Raw genomic sequence first — 24,543 nt, 5'->3', positions numbered from 1 at the left:
TTGATGAACGGTTTTGATCCACTTCAAATGTTGACTACTGTAGTTCTTAAGACACAGTTATATCATAGTAAGTTTATATAGTGCCTATCTTCACCTCTGACATGTGGGTTTGATACTGTAATTGTGGTTAGATATCGGACAGTCTGATTTAAACAACCACTCACTTTCTCTGCTGCTGGTCGCAGGGACTCAGACAAACAGTCATTCACTCATGTAGTGCAGCTCAACATAAACTGGCTTATGGTAAAGACAAACAGATCTGCGATCGATCATTCAACTTCTGGATGCCTGCTCCAAATGCTCAAAAAAACACCTGCATAATGAGTTCATTTTCAGAAATTCCTAATGTAATATTTTCAAAAACAGAATGGAGAAATATCCAGGAATCAAATGTTTTTCCATTCTCTGTTTTCTTATTTCTGTAACACTTTATAATAACTTTCATTAATAAATCATAAACAAACATTGTAATGCTTAACGGATCGTTAGTTAGAATATATTCACACATCTAGAAACGTGAAATAATGTGCGTGTTAATGTTTACTAATAAATGTATTAAACATTACCTAACAATTAACATTTCATGTAAATTAAAATGATTTCAAATCTCATTAAACTTCTAATTCTTATGATCATGCACATCTTGTACAAATGTACAAATGATTTGATCAGATGTTATACAATGATTAAAAGCTTTTGTTAATGCACAACACAGGTGTGATACGGGTAAGGTTAGGGACAGGCTTGGTGCTATGAGTAGGTTTAAGGTTAGTTAAGGGGTCAACAAGTGTACAGGGGTCAATTTGATTACTATCAGGAAACACGATTCAATCTGTTTATATTGCATTGCTTTGAAAAATGATAAAATAAGTATGTTCTTGAAAATAATTTTTTCCCCTCCTGTTGATGGATGATTCAAGGAATATTCTGTTTAATGACATACAATAGTTGTCACGTCGTGCTGGTGTGCCCTTATTGGCCACCAGATGTCACTGTGTGTTTGTTTGAGCACATGGCTTGTTGTTTGTGGTTTGTGCCATGTGCTCTCCTGTCTATTGTCTGACCCCGCCCTCCTTGTTATCTCATTATTGTTTCAGTGACTTCACCTGTGTCCTCCTCGTTTGTCTCCCTATTTATTCTCCTGATGTCTGCAGTCCTGTGCTGCTTCGTTATTTCCTGTTTGATGTTTGAGTTGTATGTGTGGGTATGTTTGCAGGTACTGCAGTTCTCTGTCTGCCTGTTTTTCCCCTTCGGGGTGGTTTTTGTTCATTTTTTTGTTCTCTTTTATTAAAAGACCCACTTTTCGCCAGCATGTGAGTCTTCGTCTCTCTCCACCCGTGACAATAGTATACTAATATAAGTGTTGAGGTAATAAAAACATGTTTTGCACCCAAATTATAATGTGTGTTATGTCCTTATATAAGCATTTAGCTAAACTAAACTAACCACCCTTGACACAAACATTGTTACAGTAGCTAAAAGTCCAGTGCCAATAAAGATACTAAAAATTAGTAAGTGTTTATAAACATTTACAAATGATGAATAGTCTCAACTTTAGATTGGATGCTGCAAAAACATGAATAAATGATTTGTAAAGATTTGAAAATAGGGTGAATTGCGGTGACTTTTTACCATCAAAATGACTGCTCATAAAGGTACTAATGATTAGTAAATGTTTATAAACATTTACAACTGATGAATAGTGCCCACTTTAGATTGGGTACTGCAAAAACATTAATAAATTATTAATAAATGATTTAAGACACTCAAATAGTACACATCTACACAACAAACAAAGACCAAATATATGACCTTTACAGACTGTGATTATGAGTTCATTAATATATTAACATGAATAGTTTGTGAAGTGCTTAAAATGAATAATTAAGCTACATTTTCACAACATTTGTAAATGTAAAAATGAGTATTAGTTAATATGTGATCTGAAGTGTAAATGACACTTCTCAGCATTCAACAGTACATTAACAAATAAACTTGTAATAGTGTCATTTCTAAGGTTTTTAAAACGCATTGAATGTTTAATGACTTTTGTAAACATGAACTAATGATCAGTTAAGCATTATATAATGTTTGGTAATGATTTATAAATGAATCTTTTAATCATTGTAAACCATCTGCCAAAATCATTTGAAGATTTTAAAAAAAATGCATGATCATATGAATTAAAAGTTTAATGACATTTGCAATTTACATTAAATAATGATCTGTTAATCATTTGGTAACGTTTAATAAGTTTAATAGTTAACTAACAAGCACATTATCTCATATTTAGATATGTGAATATATATTAAGTAATGATTAGTTAAACATTATGTAATGCTTGTTAATGATTTATTGGGGAAGTCGTGGCCTAATGGTTAGAGAGTCGGACTCGTCATCCAAAGGTTGTGGGTTCGAGGCTCGGGCCGGCAGGGATTGTAGGTGGGGGGAGTGAATGTCCAGCGCTCTCTCCACCCTCAATACCACGACTGAGGTGCCCTTGAGCAAGACACCAAACCCCCAACTGCTCCCCGGGCGCCGCAGCATAAATGCTGCCCACTGCTCCGGGTGTGTGTGTGTGTGTGTGTGTGTGTGTGTGTGTGTTCACGGTGTGTGTGTGTTCACTGCTGTGTGTGTGTTCACTGCTGTGTGTGTGTTCACTGCTGTGTGTGTGTGTGTGTGTTCACGGTGTGTGTGTGTTCACTGCTGTGTGTGTGTTCACTGCTGTGTGTGTGTGTGTGTGTCTGTGTGTTCACTGCTGTGTGTGTGTTCACTGCTGTGTGTGTGTGTGTGTGTTCACGGTGTGTGTGTGTTCACTGCTGTGTGTGTGTTCACTGCTGTGTGTGTGTGTGTGTGTGTGTTCACGCTGTGTGTGTGTGTGTGTGTGTGTGTGTGTTCACTGCTGTGTGTGTGTTCACTGCTGTGTGTGTGTGTGTGTTCACGCTGTGTGTGTGTGTGTGTGTGTGTGTGTGTGTGTGTGTGTGTTCACTGCTGTGTGTGTGTGTGTGTTCACTGCTGTGTGTGTGTGTGTGTGTGTGTGTGTTCACGCTGTGTGTGTGTGTTCACTGCTGTGTGTGTGTGTTCACACTGTGTGTGTGTGTGTTCACGCTGTGTGTGTGTGTGTTCACTGCTGTGTGTGTGTGTGTTCACGGTGTGTGTGTGTTCACTGCTGTGTGTGTGTTCACTGCTGTGTGTGTGTTCACTGCTGTGTGTGTGTGTGTGTGTGTTCACGGTGTGTGTGTGTTCACTGCTGTGTGTGTGTGTGTGTGTCTGTGTGTTCACTGCTGTGTGTGTGTTCACTGCTGTGTGTGTGTGTGTGTGTTCACGGTGTGTGTGTGTTCACTGCTGTGTGTGTGTTCACTGCTGTGTGTGTGTGTGTGTGTGTTCACGCTGTGTGTGTGTGTGTGTGTGTGTGTGTGTGTGTTCACTGCTGTGTGTGTGTTCACTGCTGTGTGTGTGTGTGTGTTCACGCTGTGTGTGTGTGTGTGTGTGTGTGTGTGTGTGTGTGTTCACTGCTGTGTGTGTGTGTGTGTTCACTGCTGTGTGTGTGTGTGTGTGTGTGTGTGTGTTCACGCTGTGTGTGTGTGTTCACTGCTGTGTGTGTGTGTTCACACTGTGTGTGTGTGTGTTCACGCTGTGTGTGTGTGTTCACTGCTGTGTGTGTGTGTGTTCACTGCTGTGTGTATGTTCACTGCTGTGTGTGTGTGTTCATGGTGTGTGTGTTCACGCTGTGTGTGTGTTCACTGCTGTGTGTGTGTGTTCACGCTGTGTGTGTGTGTGTTCACTGCTGTGTGTATGTTCACTGCTGTGTGTGTGTGTTCACACTGTGTGTGTGTGTGTTCACTGCTGTGTGTGTGTTCACGCTGTGTGTGTGTGTTCACTGCTGTGTGTGTGTGTGTTCACGCTGTGTGTGTGTGTGTTCACGCTGTGTGTGTGTGTTCACTGCTGTGTGTATGTTCACTGCTGTGTGTGTGTGTTCATGGTGTGTGTGTTCACGCTGTGTGTGTGTTCACTGCTGTGTGTGTGTGTTCACGCTGTGTGTGTGTGTGTTCACTGCTGTGTGTATGTTCACTGCTGTGTGTGTGTGTTCACACTGTGTGTGTGTGTGTTCATGCTGTGTGTGTGTGTTCACTGCTGTGTGTGTGTGTTCACGCTGTGTGTGTGTGTTCACTGCTGTGTGTGTGTGTTCACGCTGTGTGTGTGTTCACGCTGTGTGTGTGTGTTCACTGCTGTGTGTGTGTGTTCACTGCTGTGTGTATGTTCACTGCTGTGTGTGTGTGTTCACACTGTGTGTGTGTGTGTTCACGCTGTGTGTGTGTGTTCACTGCTGTGTGTGTGTGTTCACTGCTGTGTGTATGTTCACTGCTGTGTGTGTGTGTTCATGGTGTGTGTGTGTGTTCACTGCTGTGTGTGTGTGTTCACTGCTGTGTGTGTGTGTTCACGCTGTGTGTGTGTGTTCACGCTGTGTGTGTGTGTTCACTGCTGTGTGTGTGTGTTCACTGCTGTGTGTGTGTGTTCACTGCTGTGTGTGTGTGTTCACTGCTGTGTGTATGTTCACTGCTGTGTGTGTGTGTGTTCACGCTGTGTGTGTGTGTTCACTGCTGTGTGTGTGTGTTCACTGCTGTGTGTATGTTCACTGCTGTGTGTGTGTGTTCATGGTGTGTGTGTGTGTTCACGCTGTGTGTTTGTGTTCACTGCTGTGTGTGTGTTCACTGCTGTGTGTGTGTTCACTGCTGTGTGTGTGTGTGTGTGTTCACGGTGTGTGTGTGTTCACTGCTGTGTGTGTGTTCACTGCTGTGTGTGTGTGTGTGTGTGTGTGTGTGTTCACTGCTGTGTGTGTGTGTGTGTGTGTTCACTGCTGTGTGTGTGTTCACTGCTGTGTGTGTGTGTGTGTTCACGGTGTGTGTGTGTTCACTGCTGTGTGTGTGTTCACTGCTATGTGTGTGTGTGTGTGTTCACGCTGTGTGTGTGTGTGTGTGTGTGTGTGTGTGTGTGTGTGTGTGTGTGTGTTCACTGCTGTGTGTGTGTTCACTGCTGTGTGTGTGTGTGTGTTCACGCTGTGTGTGTGTGTGTGTGTGTGTGTTCACTGCTGTGTGTGTGTGTGTTCACTGCTGTGTGTGTGTGTGTGTGTGTGTGTTCACGCTGTGTGTGTGTGTTCACTGCTGTGTGTGTGTGTTCACGCTGTGTGTGTGTGTGTTCACGCTGTGTGTGTGTGTTCACTGCTGTGTGTGTGTGTGTTCACTGCTGTGTGTATGTTCACTGCTGTGTGTGTGTGTTCATGGTGTGTGTGTTCACGCTGTGTGTGTGTGTTCACTGCTGTGTGTGTGTGTTCACGCTGTGTGTGTGTGTGTGTTCACGCTGTGTGTGTGTGTTCACTGCTGTGTGTGTGTGTTCACTGCTGTGTGTATGTTCACTGCTGTGTGTGTGTGTTCACACTGTGTGTGTGTGTGTTCATGCTGTGTGTGTGTGTTCACTGCTGTGTGTGTGTGTTCACGCTGTGTGTGTGTGTTCACTGCTGTGTGTGTGTGTTCACGCTGTGTGTGTGTGTGTTCACGCTGTGTGTGTGTGTTCACTGCTGTGTGTGTGTGTTCACTGCTGTGTGTATGTTCACTGCTGTGTGTGTGTGTTCACACTGTGTGTGTGTGTGTTCACGCTGTGTGTGTGTGTTCACTGCTGTGTGTGTGTGTTCACTGCTGTGTGTATGTTCACTGCTGTGTGTGTGTGTTCATGGTGTGTGTGTGTGTGTGTTCACTGCTGTGTGTGTGTGTTCACTGCTGTGTGTGTGTGTTCACGCTGTGTGTGTGTGTGTTCACGCTGTGTGTGTGTGTTCACTGCTGTGTGTGTGTGTTCACTGCTGTGTGTGTGTGTTCACTGCTGTGTGTATGTTCACTGCTGTGTGTGTGTGTGTTCACGCTGTGTGTGTGTGTTCACTGCTGTGTGTGTGTGTTCACTGCTGTGTGTATGTTCACTGCTGTGTGTGTGTGTTCATGGTGTGTGTGTGTGTTCACGCTGTGTGTTTGTGTTCACTGCTGTGTGTGTGTTCACTGCTGTGTGTGTGTTCACTGCTGTGTGTGTGTGTGTGTGTGTGTGTGTTCACGGTGTGTGTGTGTTCACTGCTGTGTGTGTGTTCACGGTGTGTGTGTTCACTGCTGTGTGTGTGTTCACGGTGTGTGTGTTCACTGCTTTTAGGGCTGGGCGATATGAATTGATTAAATTGATCCCCCCTACTTAAAATCAATATGCTGATGACAAAGAAATTGTTCAAAACAAGTTTTAACTTCATTTTGTTTTGAGTTTCCCTTCTGGGATTTAATCTGGATTTCCCCTTGGGGTTAAAGTGCAATCAGAAACAACAAGCCAAAAAGACAAGATGGCAGGCCCTGCCATAGTAAAAAGTGAATCTGTAACTTAAAGTAACAAACTTATGTGACCCTTTTTGATAAGTTTTCTTTAAACACAAGTTTTAACATCTTGCTATTCAGTAGATAGGAGGTAGTTCTGATATATGGAGGACCAAGAATGCCACTTAAAAATAAAATGAAGAATCAATTTATTGATTTAATAATTCAAACATAAAAATGTATATAAATAAATCACTTTTAAATGGACAAATTAATAGACATATTTAAAGATGTTTATTTAATTCAAGTTTTTAAATTGAGTTTAATAAAACAATAAAACAATACATTTAAAAAGTTTTTTTTTATGTATAAATAAATAGACAAATTTAAAACTGTTTATTTAATTAATGTTTTAAAATGTAGATTAATAATACAATAAAAAGTGCATTAATAAATATTTTTAAATGCACATTTTAAAACGATTTTTAAAAATGCATTTGGCAAACACTTTTCTCTCTCTATTTACCAAATGCTTTTCTTTGTCCTTTTGTCAATCGAGTTAAACACGTGGGAGCAACCAATCAACTTTCGCCTCGATCTGAAGAGCCAACCCGTCTCTGGCTTGTAAATGTAGCACGCCTTGTCACTGGACAGCGAGAAAAGCTATACGTCATTACAGCAGGAGTAAGACGACGGATTCAAGCGACGCACAATGTCAGGGGAATCTAAGCGTGTTTGAGAGGGATTGTGGATGATTTGTTAGTTTTAGCTGATTTCTGCGATAGAAAGTCTCCTCTCAGTTATCAGGGGCTGGCAGAAACTGTGGCATTGGCATCTCGCAGCGGCGCTTCCAGCAGCATGAACTTCCTTCGCTGGCCAATTACATATTTTGATGTAATACTTTTTTTATTTTAAAAACTACATTTCAACAAAATAACATTATATACCACAGGACTGTCATTCGCATTATTATTTATTGTGTAAACCATGCTTTGTACTTAATGCACTGAAGAAAAATAAATAAATAAATCTCTCCTGGTTGATAACATCACTGAATTTATGCGTTAATGGTCAGGAGATATCCGGGAGGGTCGGTGCTGGAGCCTTTCCAGACACCAAGGTCTTGTCCTGTTTCTGGTTGAATTATGCTTAAGTGATAAGAAACAACTGTGAAGTCCTGTTTTAAATACATTCCAGATTTTTCCACACATATGTCCTGTGTTTTTAGGGGTCTCGTGAGACGTTAAGGAGAGCAGAGCAGGATGCTTGTGCACGGTGCTGGTCATTAATTAATTTTATGGCCACAGATAGTGAAAAGAACAACTTTCTCCAGAATGTGAAATTTTTTGTGTGTGTGTCCTGGTCTACTTAGGCACTACACGCCTCGGCCCCTCACCGTCCCTACATGGGATTTGCCCACTGTGTTGAGGCCCTCCCTTTGAGCCGCTACAGTCTATGAACCTTCGGTCACTGTCGCTAAAGACTGCTCTGCTACTAGCACTAGCGTCGGTTAAGCGAGTAGGAGACCTACAGGCGCTCTCCTGCCTGGAACGCGATGCTGCCGTGACAATGCAGCACGGTGTGCGTCAGCAGATATCGCTGTTTAAATGTCAAATGTCTTTTTATTGTTGTTAGCATAACTGTTGCAAATAAACATACATTTTATATTTTAAAAAGTTTTTAAAATATGCTGTGTAATATATAAAAAATTACTTTTTAAAATGTGTATTTATTTTATGCCGGTGTCCGTTAGCGAATCTGCTGATGCACACCGTGCTGTGTTGTCCCGGGAGCATCCCAGCTGAAAATAATGAGGAAATTACGCTCCCTTCACCAAGTGCATCCCAAACGACTACATAATGACACGCACATGCCCTGTTCACTGCAAAGTCCCCACTCCAAGGGGATAGGGATGATCACTTCCATTTGGAACTGCCCCTGAACCGTTTGATGCATGATATGCGTTATACCCGTATTAACTAATTAACTTATTAAACATTACCAAATGATTAACAGATCATTATTTAATGTAGATTTAAATACTTGCAAATGTCATTAAACTTTTAATTCATATGATCATGCTTTTTTTTTTTTAAATCTTCAAATGATTTTGGCAGATGGTTTACAATGATTAAAAGATTAATTTATAAATCATTACCAAACATTATATAATGCTTAACTGATCATTAGTTCATGTTTACAAATGCCAGTACTTGTTCCGTATCTCAGGGAACCGAGGTTACGATAGTGACCGAGTGCGTTTTCTGCTTTGGCAACACGGATACCATCCACATCATCAGACCTATATTTGCGAATCCACACAGAAGTCAACAGAAGCTACATTAATTTGAGTTGATCACAGATATGGTAAAGTGATGTAAAGACGATGTAAAAGACAGACAGACACACCTTTCTATAGACGGGGTCCACTGGCACCTCCACAGGCTTTGGGTCCGAGTGAAAGACAGGCAGTTTCAAAAGAGCCAGCGAAATCAACGCCAAGCTCAGAAGAGGAATAAGCAGCCTTCTGCTGGAGTAAAACAAAGGTCAGTTACCTAAATGTAATCAAACTTACAGCATCAGTGACTGAATTCATGCTTTAAGGGTTTCCAGGTAAAGAAGCATCCTAGTATTATCATGTCCTGTGTTTACCTGGGTTGACAATGCCACTGTCTAACAGCTCTCCTCATGATAGCTGAGCAAAAAATCTTCTCTTCACTTCTGCTGCCTGAAACAACAGGCGTGCATTTCCTCATTTGGTTGACTGGACCTTAAAAGAAGAAAAAAACCCAAGCTGGTCAATTAAATAGCACAAAATGCAGAATTGAAACCACCAAAAAATAGGCCACATTCTCGATCCTGTTTGCAAATCTGTTAATTCATCAATTTCTCTTTACTCAGAAGACATGTTAGGGTCCTTTAGAGTAAGTCTGCTTGACCTGATGCCAAAGAACCATGTTAATATTATTCAGGAAAATCAAAGAGATAAAATGTTGGGTTGCAAAAATGAGAACACCCTCCTGAAATAAAACTAAATGCATTTTTTGGTGCAAGTTAAAGGGCATTTTTGATCCACAGGTAAGCATGTTAAAACAAAACATTTAAAGAGAATTGATTTCTTGACAATTAGGCCTAAAAATGTTATAGAGCCCACTGAATCATTCGTAGACTTAATGCTGACAACAATGCAAGCACTTGATAGAGAATCATGAAGAGTCTTCTTTGCATAAAAGAGGACAACTGAATACTGAATCACTGTTTCAAGAGTGGAACTAAACAGCACAGACATTCAAAAACAATGCAGTTGTGATATGATACATTGTCAAAAAAACAAGGTCTCTGAAATAACCATGGGTCCATTCTTAGTACGTAAGAACTAGTTTTCTCCTATAATGTCTGATGAGGTTAGAGAACACCTGATGAGAGATCAGAGACCATTCCTTCATCCAGAATCACTCCAGATCCTTCAGATTCACAGCTTCTTCTCTTCAGTTCACCTCACTCATTTTCTACAGGGTTCAGGTCAGAGGACTGGAATGGCCAGCAGAAGCTTGGTTTTGTGCTCAGTGACCCATTTTTGTGTTGTTTTTGAGGTTTGTGTTTGTATTATTGTATGGATGGAAGATCCAAACATGGCCCATTATAAGATTCTAACGGAGTCAGTCACTTATTGATTTTGTATCTGTTGGTATTTGATAGAATCCATGATGCCATGTGTCTGAACAAGATGTCCAGGACCTCCAGCAGAAATATAGGCCCACAACATCACAAATACAGCAGTATATTTAATTCTACACATGGGGTACTTTTATCCCTGTGTTCACTAGGGGTGTGAATCGGCACTGGTTTCACGATTCAATTTGATTACGATTATAATGTCAACGATTCGATTCGATATCACAATGCATCACGATTATATCAAATATATTTGTACATTTTTATTAAATCATATAAGCAGGCTACTTTTTTAAATAATTGTGTTAATTAATTAATATATAATTAATTATTATTAAGAATTAAAAGTAAATATAGCTAGCTTCAAAACATAAACATACAAGCAAATATAAAGTAATAAAGGGGGGAAAAGACAATTACAAGTGATAAACAAAAAGCATTTTCATTATCTGGGAGTGCTTCAAGTATCAAACGTTTACAGATAATCATAGTTATGGGTTTTTCTTTTTTCCTCAGCCTTATTATTACTGATGAGATCATAGACTCTGGCAGCTTTAATAGACTGCATTCACGCTAATGCACAGATCTATTTCCACATATCAGATGCTTTGTCCTGTTCTGAAAACATTACTGACAGTGTTTACATCAATTCTGGATCATAAAAGTAGACGCAAGTGCATTTAACCGCAGCCCCGAGCTTCAGAACAAACAAACACAAAGCGCATGTGAGTATGCGAGTTTATTTCTATTACGTACTGCATACCAAACGGCAGAAATGAGAGCATATCTAAAGTAAAAGACTAAAATAACAGCGAGTGGAAGCACTGTCAAGCAATGCACATATTCTGTGCAATGAAGCCGCTGTGTTTGTCTCTAGTGCACACACGTGCCATAGGCAAGAAAAAGCCAAGCTCAGATTTAAAAATAGAGAGTGCTTTTTTAATACTCAGGTGGCAAGCAAGTGTGAATGATGCCATAGGCTATAATCACTGATGGTCTATTACTGCATCGATGCAGAATCCTCTACTTCTGCATCGTGATGCATCGATTAATTTCGACACCTCTTGTGTTCCCCAAACCCATCTTGAGTGTTTGCTGCTAAAAGCTCATGTTTTAGTTTCATCTGACCATAGAAGCCAGTCCCATTTGAAGTGCCAGTCCTGTCTGATAACTGAATATGCTGGAGTTTGTTTTTGGATGAGTGAGGAGAATGTTTCTTGAAATCCTCCCAAACAACACGTGCTGATGAAGGGGCTGATTGACAATTTGTTTTAAAGGTTTTCTGACCCCGAGACTCCACTATTTTCTGCAGTTCTCCAGCTGTGGTCCTTGGAGAGTCTGTAGCCACTCAAACTCTCCTCCTCACCGTGCATTAGGACGATATAGACACACGATCTCTTACAGGCAGATTCATAACATTTTCTGTTGATTGGAAATTATTAATTATTGCTCTGATGGTAGAAATGGGAATTTTCACTGCTCTAGCTCTTTTCTTAAAGCCACTTCACTAATTTGTGAAGCTCAATTATCTTTTGCTGCACATCAGAAATATATTCTTTGGTTTTTCTCATTGTGATGGATGATTAAGGGAATTTGGGCTTTGTTTTCCCTCCTATTTATATTTCTGTGAAACAGGAAGCCATGGCTGGATAATTTCATGTTCATAATCACCCTGGAGTGCTCAAAACTGTGATTATGAATGGGAATATACTTCAGAGATATTTTACTCATAATAATTTCTAGGGGTGCCAATAATTGTGCCCAACGTGCATTTGAGAAAACATTTTTCATAATGAGATTTCCCCAATTTTAAATTCTTATAATCCAATGAAAGGTTAGATTTTAAATAAAAGATCTTAAATAAGATAAAGATCAAAAGGATTAACAATGCAGATTAATTTTCACAGCCTTCTTTGATCATATTTACCAAGGGTGCCGATGTTTTTGGCCATGACTGTATATGTGTGTGTATATATATATATATTAGGGGTGTCACGGTACATATATTCGTACCGAACCGTCACGGAACTGGCATCTCGGTTCAGTACATGAGGCCTTACAACGAATACAGGCAATTCACCCCAATCCAGAAGAGGGCGCCCGCAGCAATGCAACACTATTTGATAGCAGAAGAACAGCAAATGCAAAGTGAGTTGCGCACTTGAAAACAAAGTCCACTAGACAGTGACCATGTGCTGATTCTGAACGCGTCTCTCACATAGACTGACAAAGGAGTATACTTTAGAGGCTTGTGCACTGTTTGCGAAATGGAGCTTTGTGCTCGTGTATCCTACCTCCCTCATTCGGCACAAATCCAAATATTCCACATTTCCATATTTGCGATGTAACGTATCTGAATGCTAAACTATTATTTATGTAAATTATAGGCTTTGTACTTCAGTTGCGTTCCAACGGAGACACAGAGGCGCTGATGTTTGTACTTTAGTTTGATGAAGTACCAACTTTAGCCATGCTGGAACTGATGTGTGTGTTTCCTTATACCAGCAGAATCAACTTTAAACACTTATCGTCTTAATAATGCATCACTGTATAAAGGGCTGCTTTTACTTGTGTACACTCACAATGAAAACAAAACCATTTGAGTTTCCTTTCTGGGAACAAATTAAGCCGGTCACAAAAATGAACTGAAACTCAGCATATATAGGCAAGGCGTCGCACTGTTTTCCCCTTATTTATCTGTTAACTAAATCAAATATATTTCAAGAATTTATTCCTTGTATGTATATATGTACTGCAGATTATATATATAGTGTAATAATATTTAGTATTACTATACTCTCTGTTCAAAATAAATGAAAAGAAACCGAGCACAGTAGATGTTGTTTTTTTCCTGTTGTACCGAAATCATATCGAACCGTGACATCTGTGTACTGTGCCACCCCTAATATATACACACACACACACACACACACACACACACACACACACACACACACACACACACACACATGCCTATAGAAAGTCTTCATACCCCTTCATTTTTTTCACATTTTGTTATGTTGTGTTATGTTAAACTGCTTTAAATTACTTTTTTTCCACATAAATCTACACCCCACTCACCATAATGACAAAGCAAAAAAAAAAAAACGGATTTATCACAACTTTGCAAATGTATTAAAGAGGAAAAACTGAAAAAATGACATTGCACAAGTCTTCATACCCTTAACTCAAAAATTAGTCAAAGCACTTTGGCAACTATTACAGCCTCAGGTCTTTTTGGGTATGATGCAACAAGCTTTGTACATCTGCATCTGCATCTGTTTTTTTGCCCTTCTTCTCTTTAGATCATCTCAGGTTGGCTGGGGACCATCGGTGGACATCCATTTAGAGGTTTCTCCAAAGATGTCTGATTGGCTCCAAGTCTCAGCTCTGGCTGGGCCACTCGAGGACATTCATAGAGTTGTCTCTAAGCCACTCCTGCATTGTCTTGACTGTGTGTGGAAGGTGATGGTCATGTTGGAAGGTGAACTTTCAGCCCAGTCTGAGGTTCTGAGTGCTCTGACCCAGGTTTTCATTAAGGATAGCTCTGTATTTAGCTGCATTCAGCTTTCCGTCTTCTCTGATCACTTCCCCAGTCCCTGCCGCTGAAAAACAACTCTGTGTTGAGACTTGCTGAAATCGTGTTTGGGCTCATACTGTATCACGTATCTTATCAATATACTCAAGTTCAAGTTCAAGGAAGAAGGGCATTCGGCATTAGAACAAGAAAAAAGGTAAATAAATGATGACAATTTGTGGCTAAATGTTTTGAATAAAGTATTATCTGTGATATTTCACCTGTTAATAGTTCTGATATGACTTGAATTGAGTTAAATGTACACTGGCTTTGCTGTGCAGAAACATCTGAAAGACGATCCAGTGAAACTGGAATGCACCTGATCTAAATTTCAAGTGTCAAAGCAAAGGGTATAAAGACTTGTGCAATGTCATTTTTTTCAGTGTTTCCTTTTGAATCTGTTTTTGCCATGTCATTATGGCGAGTGCACACTGCTAAACCTGATAAGCTCAGAGTACTCTTTTGTAGATGCCGATACCTCACAAATCTAGCTTAAGCAACTCAATTGTTTTTAAGTTAACAATAATTATAAATAATTAAGTCAAACTGAAAAGTTTTTATTTGTTTTTACTTCATTTAAGTGCACCGTACTTACAATTATTTTGTACCATATGTAATGTTTTTGATTTCTCAATTATTTTGATGCAGTGGTACTTTATTAAATAAAAAAATAAAACACATACACAACTTTGGCTATACAATTGATTAGGGCTGCAACTAACGATTATTTTAATAATCGATTAATCTGTCGATTCTATTTTCGATTAATCGATGAATCGGATAAAAAAACAAAAACAAGGCATTCATTTCCAACCCTTTATTCAAAAACAGAACTAAAATATTTAGAAAGTGCACAAACACGTTGCTCCTTGAACATCCCAGAGCTGTTATAATAATAATAAAATAAAATAAAAATGGACTAACACAAAAAACATACACATGTATGCTTTACATCTGCCAAATATATAGACTTTTTTTTTTTAAATAAAATGCCACCTGAGCTGCCAGAACAACAGGGGCATGTCTAGAGCATTTTAAATGGAGAGGCCAGTTTGGGGCACTGCCTCAAAAGAGGGTGGCCGGGGGGAGGGGTTGGATACATGATGTTAATAGGCCTATATTATATAGGCTATTAATTGCACAGTGTGAGATTCATTGCACAGAACTTTGTGAGATCGCGATGAACAAAGCGTGACAGCTTTATTGGTTATGAGCACTCTTTGCAAGCTTTCTAGGCAATCCATTTAAAATGTAGAACTTTGTTTTTTGCCCACACACGTTGCAAAGTTTTGGGAATGACATCTGCATATTTATGCAGGATTCGCTCTCGAAGTATCAGCATATTGATAGTAATAGAAGGGACAAAATATGTGAAAATGTGCATTAAGAGAGCACCCCCACTTATTTCAAAAGCAGCTTTGGTGATTATTTCTGGAACCTGGTTGATATGCTTCTATAACTATATACAAAAACAACAAAATACAAATGCACTACATAAAATAATGTAATAAATGCATATTTACAATTTAAGCACTTAACTAAAATAAGTATTAATAAAATTAATAACTAGAGAAGGCTAACTATATTCAGCTTGCTTCCATTTAGTGAGAAAAGCCTACTCTTCACTTGAATTAGAAAAAAAAAGCTTTTCTGGTCTTCAGTGATGCGAGGATAACGTTTGAGCATACACACAATATCTGAGTGAGACCCGAGCCAATTCATAAAAGAACAATGTAGATTTAAAAGCACACGTCCAGTTTTGTGCGAGTGAAGGAAATCCGCTTGCGAGTGGAGAGATGCGTGCTCGCGCATTACATGATCGCGTAACATTATGCGCTCTCGACATCTGTCATTTAGATCACGCTAAAATGCCTATAATTAATAAAGAAGAGAAGTAAGCGGCCCTAGGTAGCTGACTACACATGCCAAGATACGCCAGATGCAGTTAGAAATTTATTAAAAACAAGCCTATCGCAAGACATCTGGTAGAGGGGGCACCTAACCACGTAGACACGCACCTGCAGAACAATAAATAATTTATAAAAAATAAAGAACAATACAAATCAGAAAATTTAACAGGATTTGTTTGAATGTCAGAACTTGTTCTCTACACTACACTGCAGACGCACACACTCGCAGATGCACACACTCGCAGACGCACACACTGACACACACACACACACACACACACTTACTTTGATCAGACACTTTGCATTGCAGTTAACACACTTTTTCTGTTTATTTAGTGTGAAATGCTCCCACACCTTGGATGACTTGGGTCGCACGGATTTCTCTGCCTCCCATGTATCTTTCCTCTACCTCAGCTCGTTTTTTATTTTAGCTCCGCCCTGTCTATGAGGCGCCGAACTCTGCTAGCACCCACCCGTGTGCGAGAGAGACCGAGTGTGTTCGCTCCGCGCTCAACTAAAGTTTTTTTTTTTTTTTTTTAATAATCAAACGTCTCCGCGTCGCGCGACACAACGAATCGATTATGAAATTCGTTGCCAACTCTTTTAGTAATCGATTTTTATCGATTTAATCGATTCGTTGTTGCAGCCCTACAATTGATTATTTATTTTTTTAAACCTTGTGACAGTGTATCTCTGAGTCAAACACACTGGAAGATCATCACTATTTCAGTGCTTGTAGAACTCGTAGTGCTCAGCAGGAAAGGTGTTTGTGTCAGCGTTGTATAGCTCGCGCCATTCCTCCTGGAATAAGCACAGAGTAAAACTGGAACTTTAACTTAAGGAACGAAAAGTAGACAGTTGTGGTCATACAGTTGAGGTCAAAAGTTTACCTTACAGAATCTGAAAAATGTTATTTATTTTACCAAAATAAGAGGGATAATACAAAATGAATGTTTTTTATTTTATTTAGTACTGACCTGAATTAGATATTTTTCATACAAGATGTTTACATATATTCCACAAGAGAAAATAAGTTAAATTAATAAAAATGACCCCGTTCAAAAGTTTACATACACTTGATTCTTAATACTGTGTTGTTACCTGAACGATCCAAAGCTGTGTTTTTATTTGGTGAATAAAAATTTGGTTTATTTATTTATTTTTATTTTGTTAAACTGCCTGCTGTTCTTCAGAAAAATCCTTCAGCTCCCACAAATTCTTTGGTTTTCCAGCATTTTTGTGCATTTGAACCCTTTCCAACAATGACTGTATGATTTTGAGATGCATCTTTTCACTCTGAGGACAACTGAGGGACTCATTTGCATCTATTACAGAAGATCCAAACACTCACTGATGCTCCAGAAGGAAAAGCCATGCATTAAGAGCCAGGTGTGAAAACTTCTGAACAGAATGAAGATGTGTATATTTTTATTATTTTGTGTAAATCTTTTTTTTATTTAGCACTGCCCTTCTGAATCTACAGAAGATACTTACCTGTTTCCCAGAAGACAAAATAAATTAAAATTACCTTGATCTTCAAATTCAAAAAGTTTTCACCCCCCAGCATTTAATGCATTGTTTCCTTCTGGAGCATCAGTGAGTGCTTGAATCTTCTGTAATAGATGCAAATGAGTCCCTCAGTCGTCCTCAGTGTGGAAAGATGAATCTCAAAATCATACAGTCATTGTTGGAAAGGGTTCAAACCAAAGAATGTGTGGGAGCTGAAGGATTTTTCTGAAGAACAGCAGACAGTTTAACTGTACAGGACAAACAAGGGACTCGTGAACAACTATCACTAAACTAACAAAAACACAGCTTTGGATCGTTCAGGTAACAACACAGTATTAAGAATCAAGGGGATCTAAACTTTAGAACGGGGTCATTTTTATACATTTAACTTATTTTCTCTTGTGGACTATATGTAAACGTCTTATGTAAAATATCTTATTCAGGTCAGTAATAAAAACAATGACATGCATTTTGTATGATCCCTCTTATATTGGTAAAATAATGAACATTTAGCAGATTCTGCTAGGTGTAAGAACACTTTTGACCTCAACTGTATGTTTACTGCCAGCAGCAGTTCTATTTAATGCACTCAATACTTACATTTCATGTCTTGAAGAACAGTTCTCCTCACACACGTACACTGGGAGAGCACGAAGGGCTCGTTTCTTGTTGACATCATGGAAAAAAAACATGTTAAACCAGCATGCCAACATTATTTTATATACAATGAAGAGAGTGATGGAGGTAGTTAGTGTTGAAGTAGTGTTGATCTTCACCTGAAGATCCAACTTTAAGAATGTCATGCAGCATCTGTGAAATCTTGCTAGTGTGTGCTGCTTTCTCTTATATGGTCAGCACAAACCTAGAAAACCACAAACATACACAAGTTAGTTAAGTGTATAACCAACAATAGCTGTAGAAAAGAACAAGCAAAGTCTGTCTCCTGTTATGTGAGGAGCCACCACAAGACTTGCTCTTCAACTCAACAGAGGTTACCTGAAGTGTTGAGGCTCACTCTTTACTTTCAGCATTCAGCTCAGCCTGCAATTAAAGGAAGTTTGTAAAGGTTCACTACAAATGTGTAGATTGCTTTTGTATATATTGCAATATAATGCAAAATTCATGTCTGTGTATTAGCCTTAAACTAATTTAGGATGAATACTGTTATCAGCTAGTTGTTTAAAGACCAAATAAACATTTACATTGACCAGAGCTGCATGTCCCAAAAAGCATCGTATGTCTAAGCTGATCGTAGAAACATTTGCCTCAACAATCCACTTAGCTAACGATGCTTTTGGGAAACCTAAACATGGCAGTAAACGGCAGCGGCATTCAGAGCCTAGCACTGCGTTTACTGAATAACGCTGGAGAACATTAACATTAGTGCCCTACTGTGACGGTAACATTATACTGTAAGAGTGACGCTAGAATAGGTTTCAAAATAAGAAAATAAGAAATGTTCAGATGTTTGATTTCCTTACATGTTGTTCCATTAAGTTTGCTCCGGGCGAGTATCCCCACGCTGAACGGATTCTTCTGATAAAGCTGGGTTGGGCATTCCAGGTAATATCAAACTGCAGTTGGGTTGTTTTGATTGAGCAATAATCAGTAAACTAATACAGGTCATTTACAAATTAAAGTTCATTGAGAGTATGGGGGGGCTTTTTACATATTAAAAGTTTGTTTTTTGGCAAAAGCAGATAAGTCCACATTGCATGTTTTAGAGTTAAATATCTTTGTAATCTCAGATGACGATGTAGATGCCTCAAACACTGTTGTGATCATAGATTCTGGATGTGATTACACGCAGTACACAGAGCGTTTCCCTCATCATTGTAACACGCTGCTTTTGCGAGTATCCATGAAAACGTTTCAGCTTTTACTTTCCTTTTATGCCCTAAAGAAGATATCACAGGATATTCATCAAGTCCGTCGGAATTATCCATCCTCGATCACTTTTAGTCAGCTTTGACGAAACCCCTCTCAGCTAGCACGTCTTTCAAAGGGAAAGTAGCCTTGTCACCTGACCTGAATACAGCGCGCTGATTCGCTAGAATGGACTTATCGGCTTCTGTTCACAAACAACAAGAACGCTCGGCTTCTGCAGTAAAACGTGAACACACGACCCTTTGGAAGTGGACAATACAGGCTGTTTTGACAAAATGTGTTTAGGGTTCAGATCGCGCTATATGTGGAGAATACTCTAAAAACTGCTGGGTTAAAAACAACCCAATTTGGCTTATTTGGCAACCCAGCGCTGGGTTATTTTAACCCAACAAGTGGGGTTATTATGTTTAACCCAGCATGCTGGGTTGCTTTTTTATGGTTTAAAATTACTACATTGCTAGGCTAAAATTATCCCAAATTAAACCTACAAATCTTGTTCATTTTAAAATCACACAAAGAATGACTTTCAAAAGGTAAATATTTATTAAAAACAAGAGAAAACAGTCAAAAAGTAACATGCATGTAAGAAGAAATGAGGCAAAGTATGGCATTAACAGCTACAGAGTTTATAAATGAAGCATTGAACATTTATTATATATAACTTCTGATCAAATTGGACTTTTTTGGTAAATAGTTTATATAATGCATAAAAATATACAAAAACACTATTATACAATAATTGTACAATTAGTTAATAGTTAAGTCCTTTACAAACTATTCTGGCATGACAGTACACAAATAAAGCACAATATTAACACTGATATTATAACATTCAACAGATGCATGTGTGTGAATGACAGCGTGTAAATGAATACAGATCATGCATCACTGTCAGTTTCCATGATCTCTTTAGCATAACTGATGTAGTCATCAGCACAGCATCCAGGGCAGCGTCCTCCTTTAATACCACTGTTGCATCAGGGGGAAACGTCATTCTCCTCTCTGACCAGCATTCATCCCAGTCACCGCCTGTTCTCCATCAGTGGCCTAAAAAGAGAAAAACATTTGAAAAAAGAAAACATTTAATTAAACTATCCATTTTCAGACTGAAGTGCATCCACATCAGTAAGGACAGGTAAATAGTCTGCTTTGTGTGGTTGTTTAATGTCTGTCTGCCGCAGCGCTCTACAATGCAGCACTAGTGTGAGGGCATGAAATATTGTTTAAATAAATATATTGCTTTCAGAAAGCTACTTCTTTACTGAAACATTAAAACAGACATGACCTTCACATACCTCACAATCTTCCATGACCGTGGAGGGCTGCTCTTTGGCTGTCATAATGTACTCTCCCCATGTTGTTCCAGACCCATAAACTCTGATTATTTTTGGAACACAAATAAATATATTTAATATTCTCTTAAGTTTTGTCCTCCATTGCAAGTCTGGGAGACCAATATTTTCTTCTGAACAGACATTCGCTATCATATAATTTAAGGTTTATTCATATATAAATATTGGAATGGATTACTTCAACAATAACTGTATTTATGAAGCTTGAAAATACAGATTATCTAGACTCTCAATGGATTAACAAAGAATTATGAGAGAAAATTACAAATATATTCATTTGTGTTGTAAAGACAGACAAACGTCTTACAGGTTTGGAATGACATGCGGGCAAGTAAATGATGTTTTGTGTGAACTATTCCTTTAAGAAAGGAAGACCAAGAATGATGACTCTCCAAATCAGACATCTCCAAAGCTGGTTTGAGTTCTGCAATGAAAAACACAGACATCAATGTTTACATAAAATATGAACACGTAAACACACTGTTGTTGTCAAAATGTGAAATAAACAGGCAGGAGACAACAGAAACATTTATTTTCTAAAAAATAACTTCATCAACCTCAAAAGAATGATGCTCTCCTATGTCTCTGGCTTTCAACATCTACAAAAAAACAAACAAACATTATTTTACTCTTAGTTTTAAAAAAACAAACAAAACATGTTTTTGCTAACATGGGATGCTGAAGTTGACTTGCCTTCTCTTCCCCTCTCTTCTGCAGAAGCTGAGAATATGGCGTCCTCACACGAGCAGGCTTCTGTGTCCTTAACTCCCGGAGCAGGCATTAACACACAAGCTCAACAAGTCTGAAATATTACATGCAAAACATTACTTATAACAATTATCACTTCATCAGCCTTAAAATAATCAAGCTAGTCTTTATTACATAACGCCTTCCATGAAATCTCAAAATGCTCCCGGACACAAACTATGAATTATGACTTTACATTTTTAATCTTTACTTACCATAACGTCTTTCACTCGCTTCTCGCTTCTTTCAGGCGGAGAAAATGGCGGCTTCTCGCGCTGGTGTCGTCCGGCGTTGACGTGACGTGCGTGCTCTCTTTCGCGTCCGCGTTCCCAACCCAGCGCCGCTGAGTTATGATCAAGACCAATTTTCAACCCAAAACTGGGTTAAAACAACCCAACGTCCTGCCCAGCGGCCTCAACCCAGCGTTTTTTAGAGTGTAATATTAGGGCAGTCGTGGCCTAATGATAGAGAGTTGGACTTGTAACCTGATGGTCATGGGATTGTAGGTGGGGGGAGTGAATGTCCAGCGCTCTCTCCACCCTCAATACCACGACTGAGGTGCCCTTGAGCAAGACACCGAACCCCCAACTGCTCCCCGGGCGCCGCAGCATAAATGCTGCCCACTGCTCCGGGTGTGTGTTCACGGTGTGTGTGTGTTCACTGCTGTGTGTGTGTGTGTGTGTGTGTGTTCACTGCTGTGTGTGTGTGTGTGTGTTCACTGCTGAGTGTACACTTGGTTGGGTTAAATGCAGAGCATGGGTCACCACACACCACTTCACTTTTTTTTTTTTTTTTTTTCTTAATGTATGGCACTCAGCTTTTTTTTTTTTTTTTTTTAAAGTGGTGTTTATCGGTTTTTGCAAATTAACTCATATATATATATACACACACACACATATATATATATATATATATATACACACGTGTGTGTGTAAAATTTTAAAGGTGTTTTTAAAATAATTGACATTACAGAATCTATAAAAATATACATGACCAATTTTACTCAATGAAAGATTTATTCATGAAGGAATAATTCTCATAACTGTATTGCAGTCGCACCATTCTGAGCTTATGCAGGTGGCTGTGCATCGCTGGAGATACACTAGATTCTCAAATCACCAAATACTTTCATGATGCACAATTAAACAGTCAGTTACGTCTTAAGATGGATCATATGGATGAAGTCACGTCACTATTATTATAGTGCTTTTAACAATGCTTTACATCGGCTTGATATAGAGCTGGGTGGCTTTATATCAGCTTTACAGTATTTAGACGGAGAAATAAATAAAGAAAGTTTAATTAATGCCATCTCATAACAAATCTGCTTCAAAATAAAACAAATTGCTAATCGCAATACTAGTCTTGACATTGAAAAACGCAAACCTGTACAAATACTAGAAATGGGGACAAATTAAATTCACTTTTACACATTTTATTTTTATATTAGAACTTGTCATTTTGCTCGTCAGGCTGTTCCCTTGATCTTAATTATATGATGTCATTATGCCAGCCAATCACGGTTTCGAGAATCGATTGAACATGTCAACACGAGTAATCTCAACTCTGTTAAATCATCTCAGATGTAGGCTATTAAGTGTCAAGTGAGGTTAGAACAGACCCCAGGCCTTCACTTCACCCTTTTATTTTGTAAAGAGTGATTTTTTGCTACAAAAAGAACAGAAGAAATACCAAGCAAATCCAGCAAAAGCTGTGAAGAGTGACTTTATCTCACGCAGTAAGATGCACACTGCATAACCGATCTCTATTTTCCCATTTAATACTGTAAAGCTGCTTTTACACAATCTGCACGGGTAAAAGCGCTATTATATAAAGGTGACTGCAGAAGTCACACGCGTGGTTATCCACCACAAAAAACAGCTACTACAGCCAAAGCACTTTGAACTCACTGAGACTTTTTTAAAGGCCCACATTTACAAAATATAGATTTGTGTCATTTCTAGAGGAGTACAGTAAGAAGTGCGGTCCAATGGTAGTAAAGCTCTTCTACAGGATGAGAACAGGACTTTATCAGTGCTGGCATCACTTTACACTCCAGCATGTGCTGAAACACAGAAAATGAAGCAGAAGATGCCCGATTCCTCACACTTTGCAACATCACAAAGACTATAAATGACCTCACCCATCAATTTAATACTCGTTAAGAATCTCTTGTGTGTGTGCGTTTCTGTATTCATTTAAGCCAAGTACTGTATATAAATCCTTTAATTAATAAAATAGTTAAAAATAGGCTACTACTGCATTACCATGTTTTGAATGCATACTATAACAATATATGATCAAATAGCAGGACACATTAATATAATGTTTAGCAGGCTGCAAGGTGTTTGCCAAAGTAACATTAGCACCCAAATACTTTATATAAACTTTAATGGGCAAATAAATATATAAACAACTACGAGACTGATTTGGGAATGAAACAAACTAGCGTTGTTAACTCTACATTTCAATCAGCTTCGATACATTACAAACATCAGTTTACACCTGAAGATGATTTAATAAGTACAATAATAAGCAGTAATCGTCATTCTTACCTTTACCTCGGTGTTGATCCGCCAGCTGAACACATCATTAACTACAGCTCGACCCGTATATCTCGAGATGTTCATATAAAGCACTCGTCTGTCAGCTGAAGGAGCTCAAGTCTCGTTTATTAACGGCCTGGTGCTCTACATCCGAAACACAACACAATCATCACATGCACGTGACTGAACAGCGTCACCTAAATAAACCCTGTAAACCACCTAGTCTAACCACAGCGGAAGGTAAAGTGCAATATTCTGCATACATTATGTAACAACCGCAAAGCGTCCCGTGTGTAAACAACATTACACTGATTCAACAGAGACTGGACTCGCTCCCAGACGCCAGGAGCTCATGCTGCAGCAGCTTCAGACGCGTCACTTCCGGTCTGACTGAAGCTCTCATATTCCTCATATTCCTCATATTCTGTGTGCTGCTTACTTCAAAGCAGCTGAATATTAAGAGCTGATTTGCCCCATAAATTGATTCCCACATGAAAAAATACTATAGTAAACTGTAGTAAATTATAGTAAACTGTAGTAGTATACTATAGTATTTACTACACTTTGTTAACTTATACTACAGCAAACTGTAGTACTGCCAAAAGTTCATAAACTATAGTAAATACTGCAGTAAAATAGTATGTATTATAGTAAATTGTAGTACACTGTACTGTATTATAGTATTTACTACGGTTTGTTAATTTATACTACAGCATACTCCAGTATTAACTATAGTGAGTTCGTAACTGTAGTCAAATTTAATTTTTACTATAGTAAACTGTAGTAGTGAAGTAGTATACACTTTATTAATTTATAGTATATCATAATGTAGTATTAACCACAGAGATAGGATAATATGAAAATACATGTTCTGGTGTAAATAGTGCTCTCTTTACTTATCAAAACCGGTACAGAATATAGACAGATATCATTTGTCATCATCTGACAATAATGTTACTTTTATTTATTTATTTAGCTTTTTAACAATTATTTTCACTA

At 38.7% G+C, this 24,543-nt stretch overlaps 1 protein-coding gene across 4 annotated transcripts in view; it reads right to left on the bottom strand.

Annotated features, from left to right (window-relative positions):
* st3gal5 (ST3 beta-galactoside alpha-2,3-sialyltransferase 5) overlaps window positions 1–23,936 on the bottom strand; it is a 31,851-nt gene extending 7,915 nt beyond the window's left edge. The window contains exons 1-4 of one of the 4 annotated variants that reach the window (XM_079438534.1): window positions 23,808–23,936; window positions 23,554–23,688; window positions 8,994–9,111; window positions 8,751–8,871 (exon numbers count right to left, since the gene is read on the bottom strand). In XM_079438534.1, the coding sequence (XP_079294660.1) occupies window positions 8,751–8,871; window positions 8,994–9,097 (225 nt within the window). In that variant the 5' untranslated portion in view covers window positions 9,098–9,111; window positions 23,554–23,688; window positions 23,808–23,936. Of the gene's footprint in view, window positions 1–8,750; window positions 8,872–8,993; window positions 9,112–23,553 lie in introns of all 4 variants that reach the window. The other 3 variants (XM_079438536.1, XM_079438533.1, XM_079438535.1) reach the window with 3 other exon arrangements.
* Window positions 23,937–24,543: the final 607 nt, after the last annotated feature.

This window comes from Barbus barbus (genome assembly GCF_936440315.1).
Source record: "Barbus barbus genome assembly, chromosome: 17".
Lineage (NCBI taxonomy): Eukaryota > Metazoa > Chordata > Actinopteri > Cypriniformes > Cyprinidae > Barbus > Barbus barbus.
Note: the sequence above shows the minus strand (reverse complement) of the source record. Positions and strands in the feature narration are given on the sequence as shown.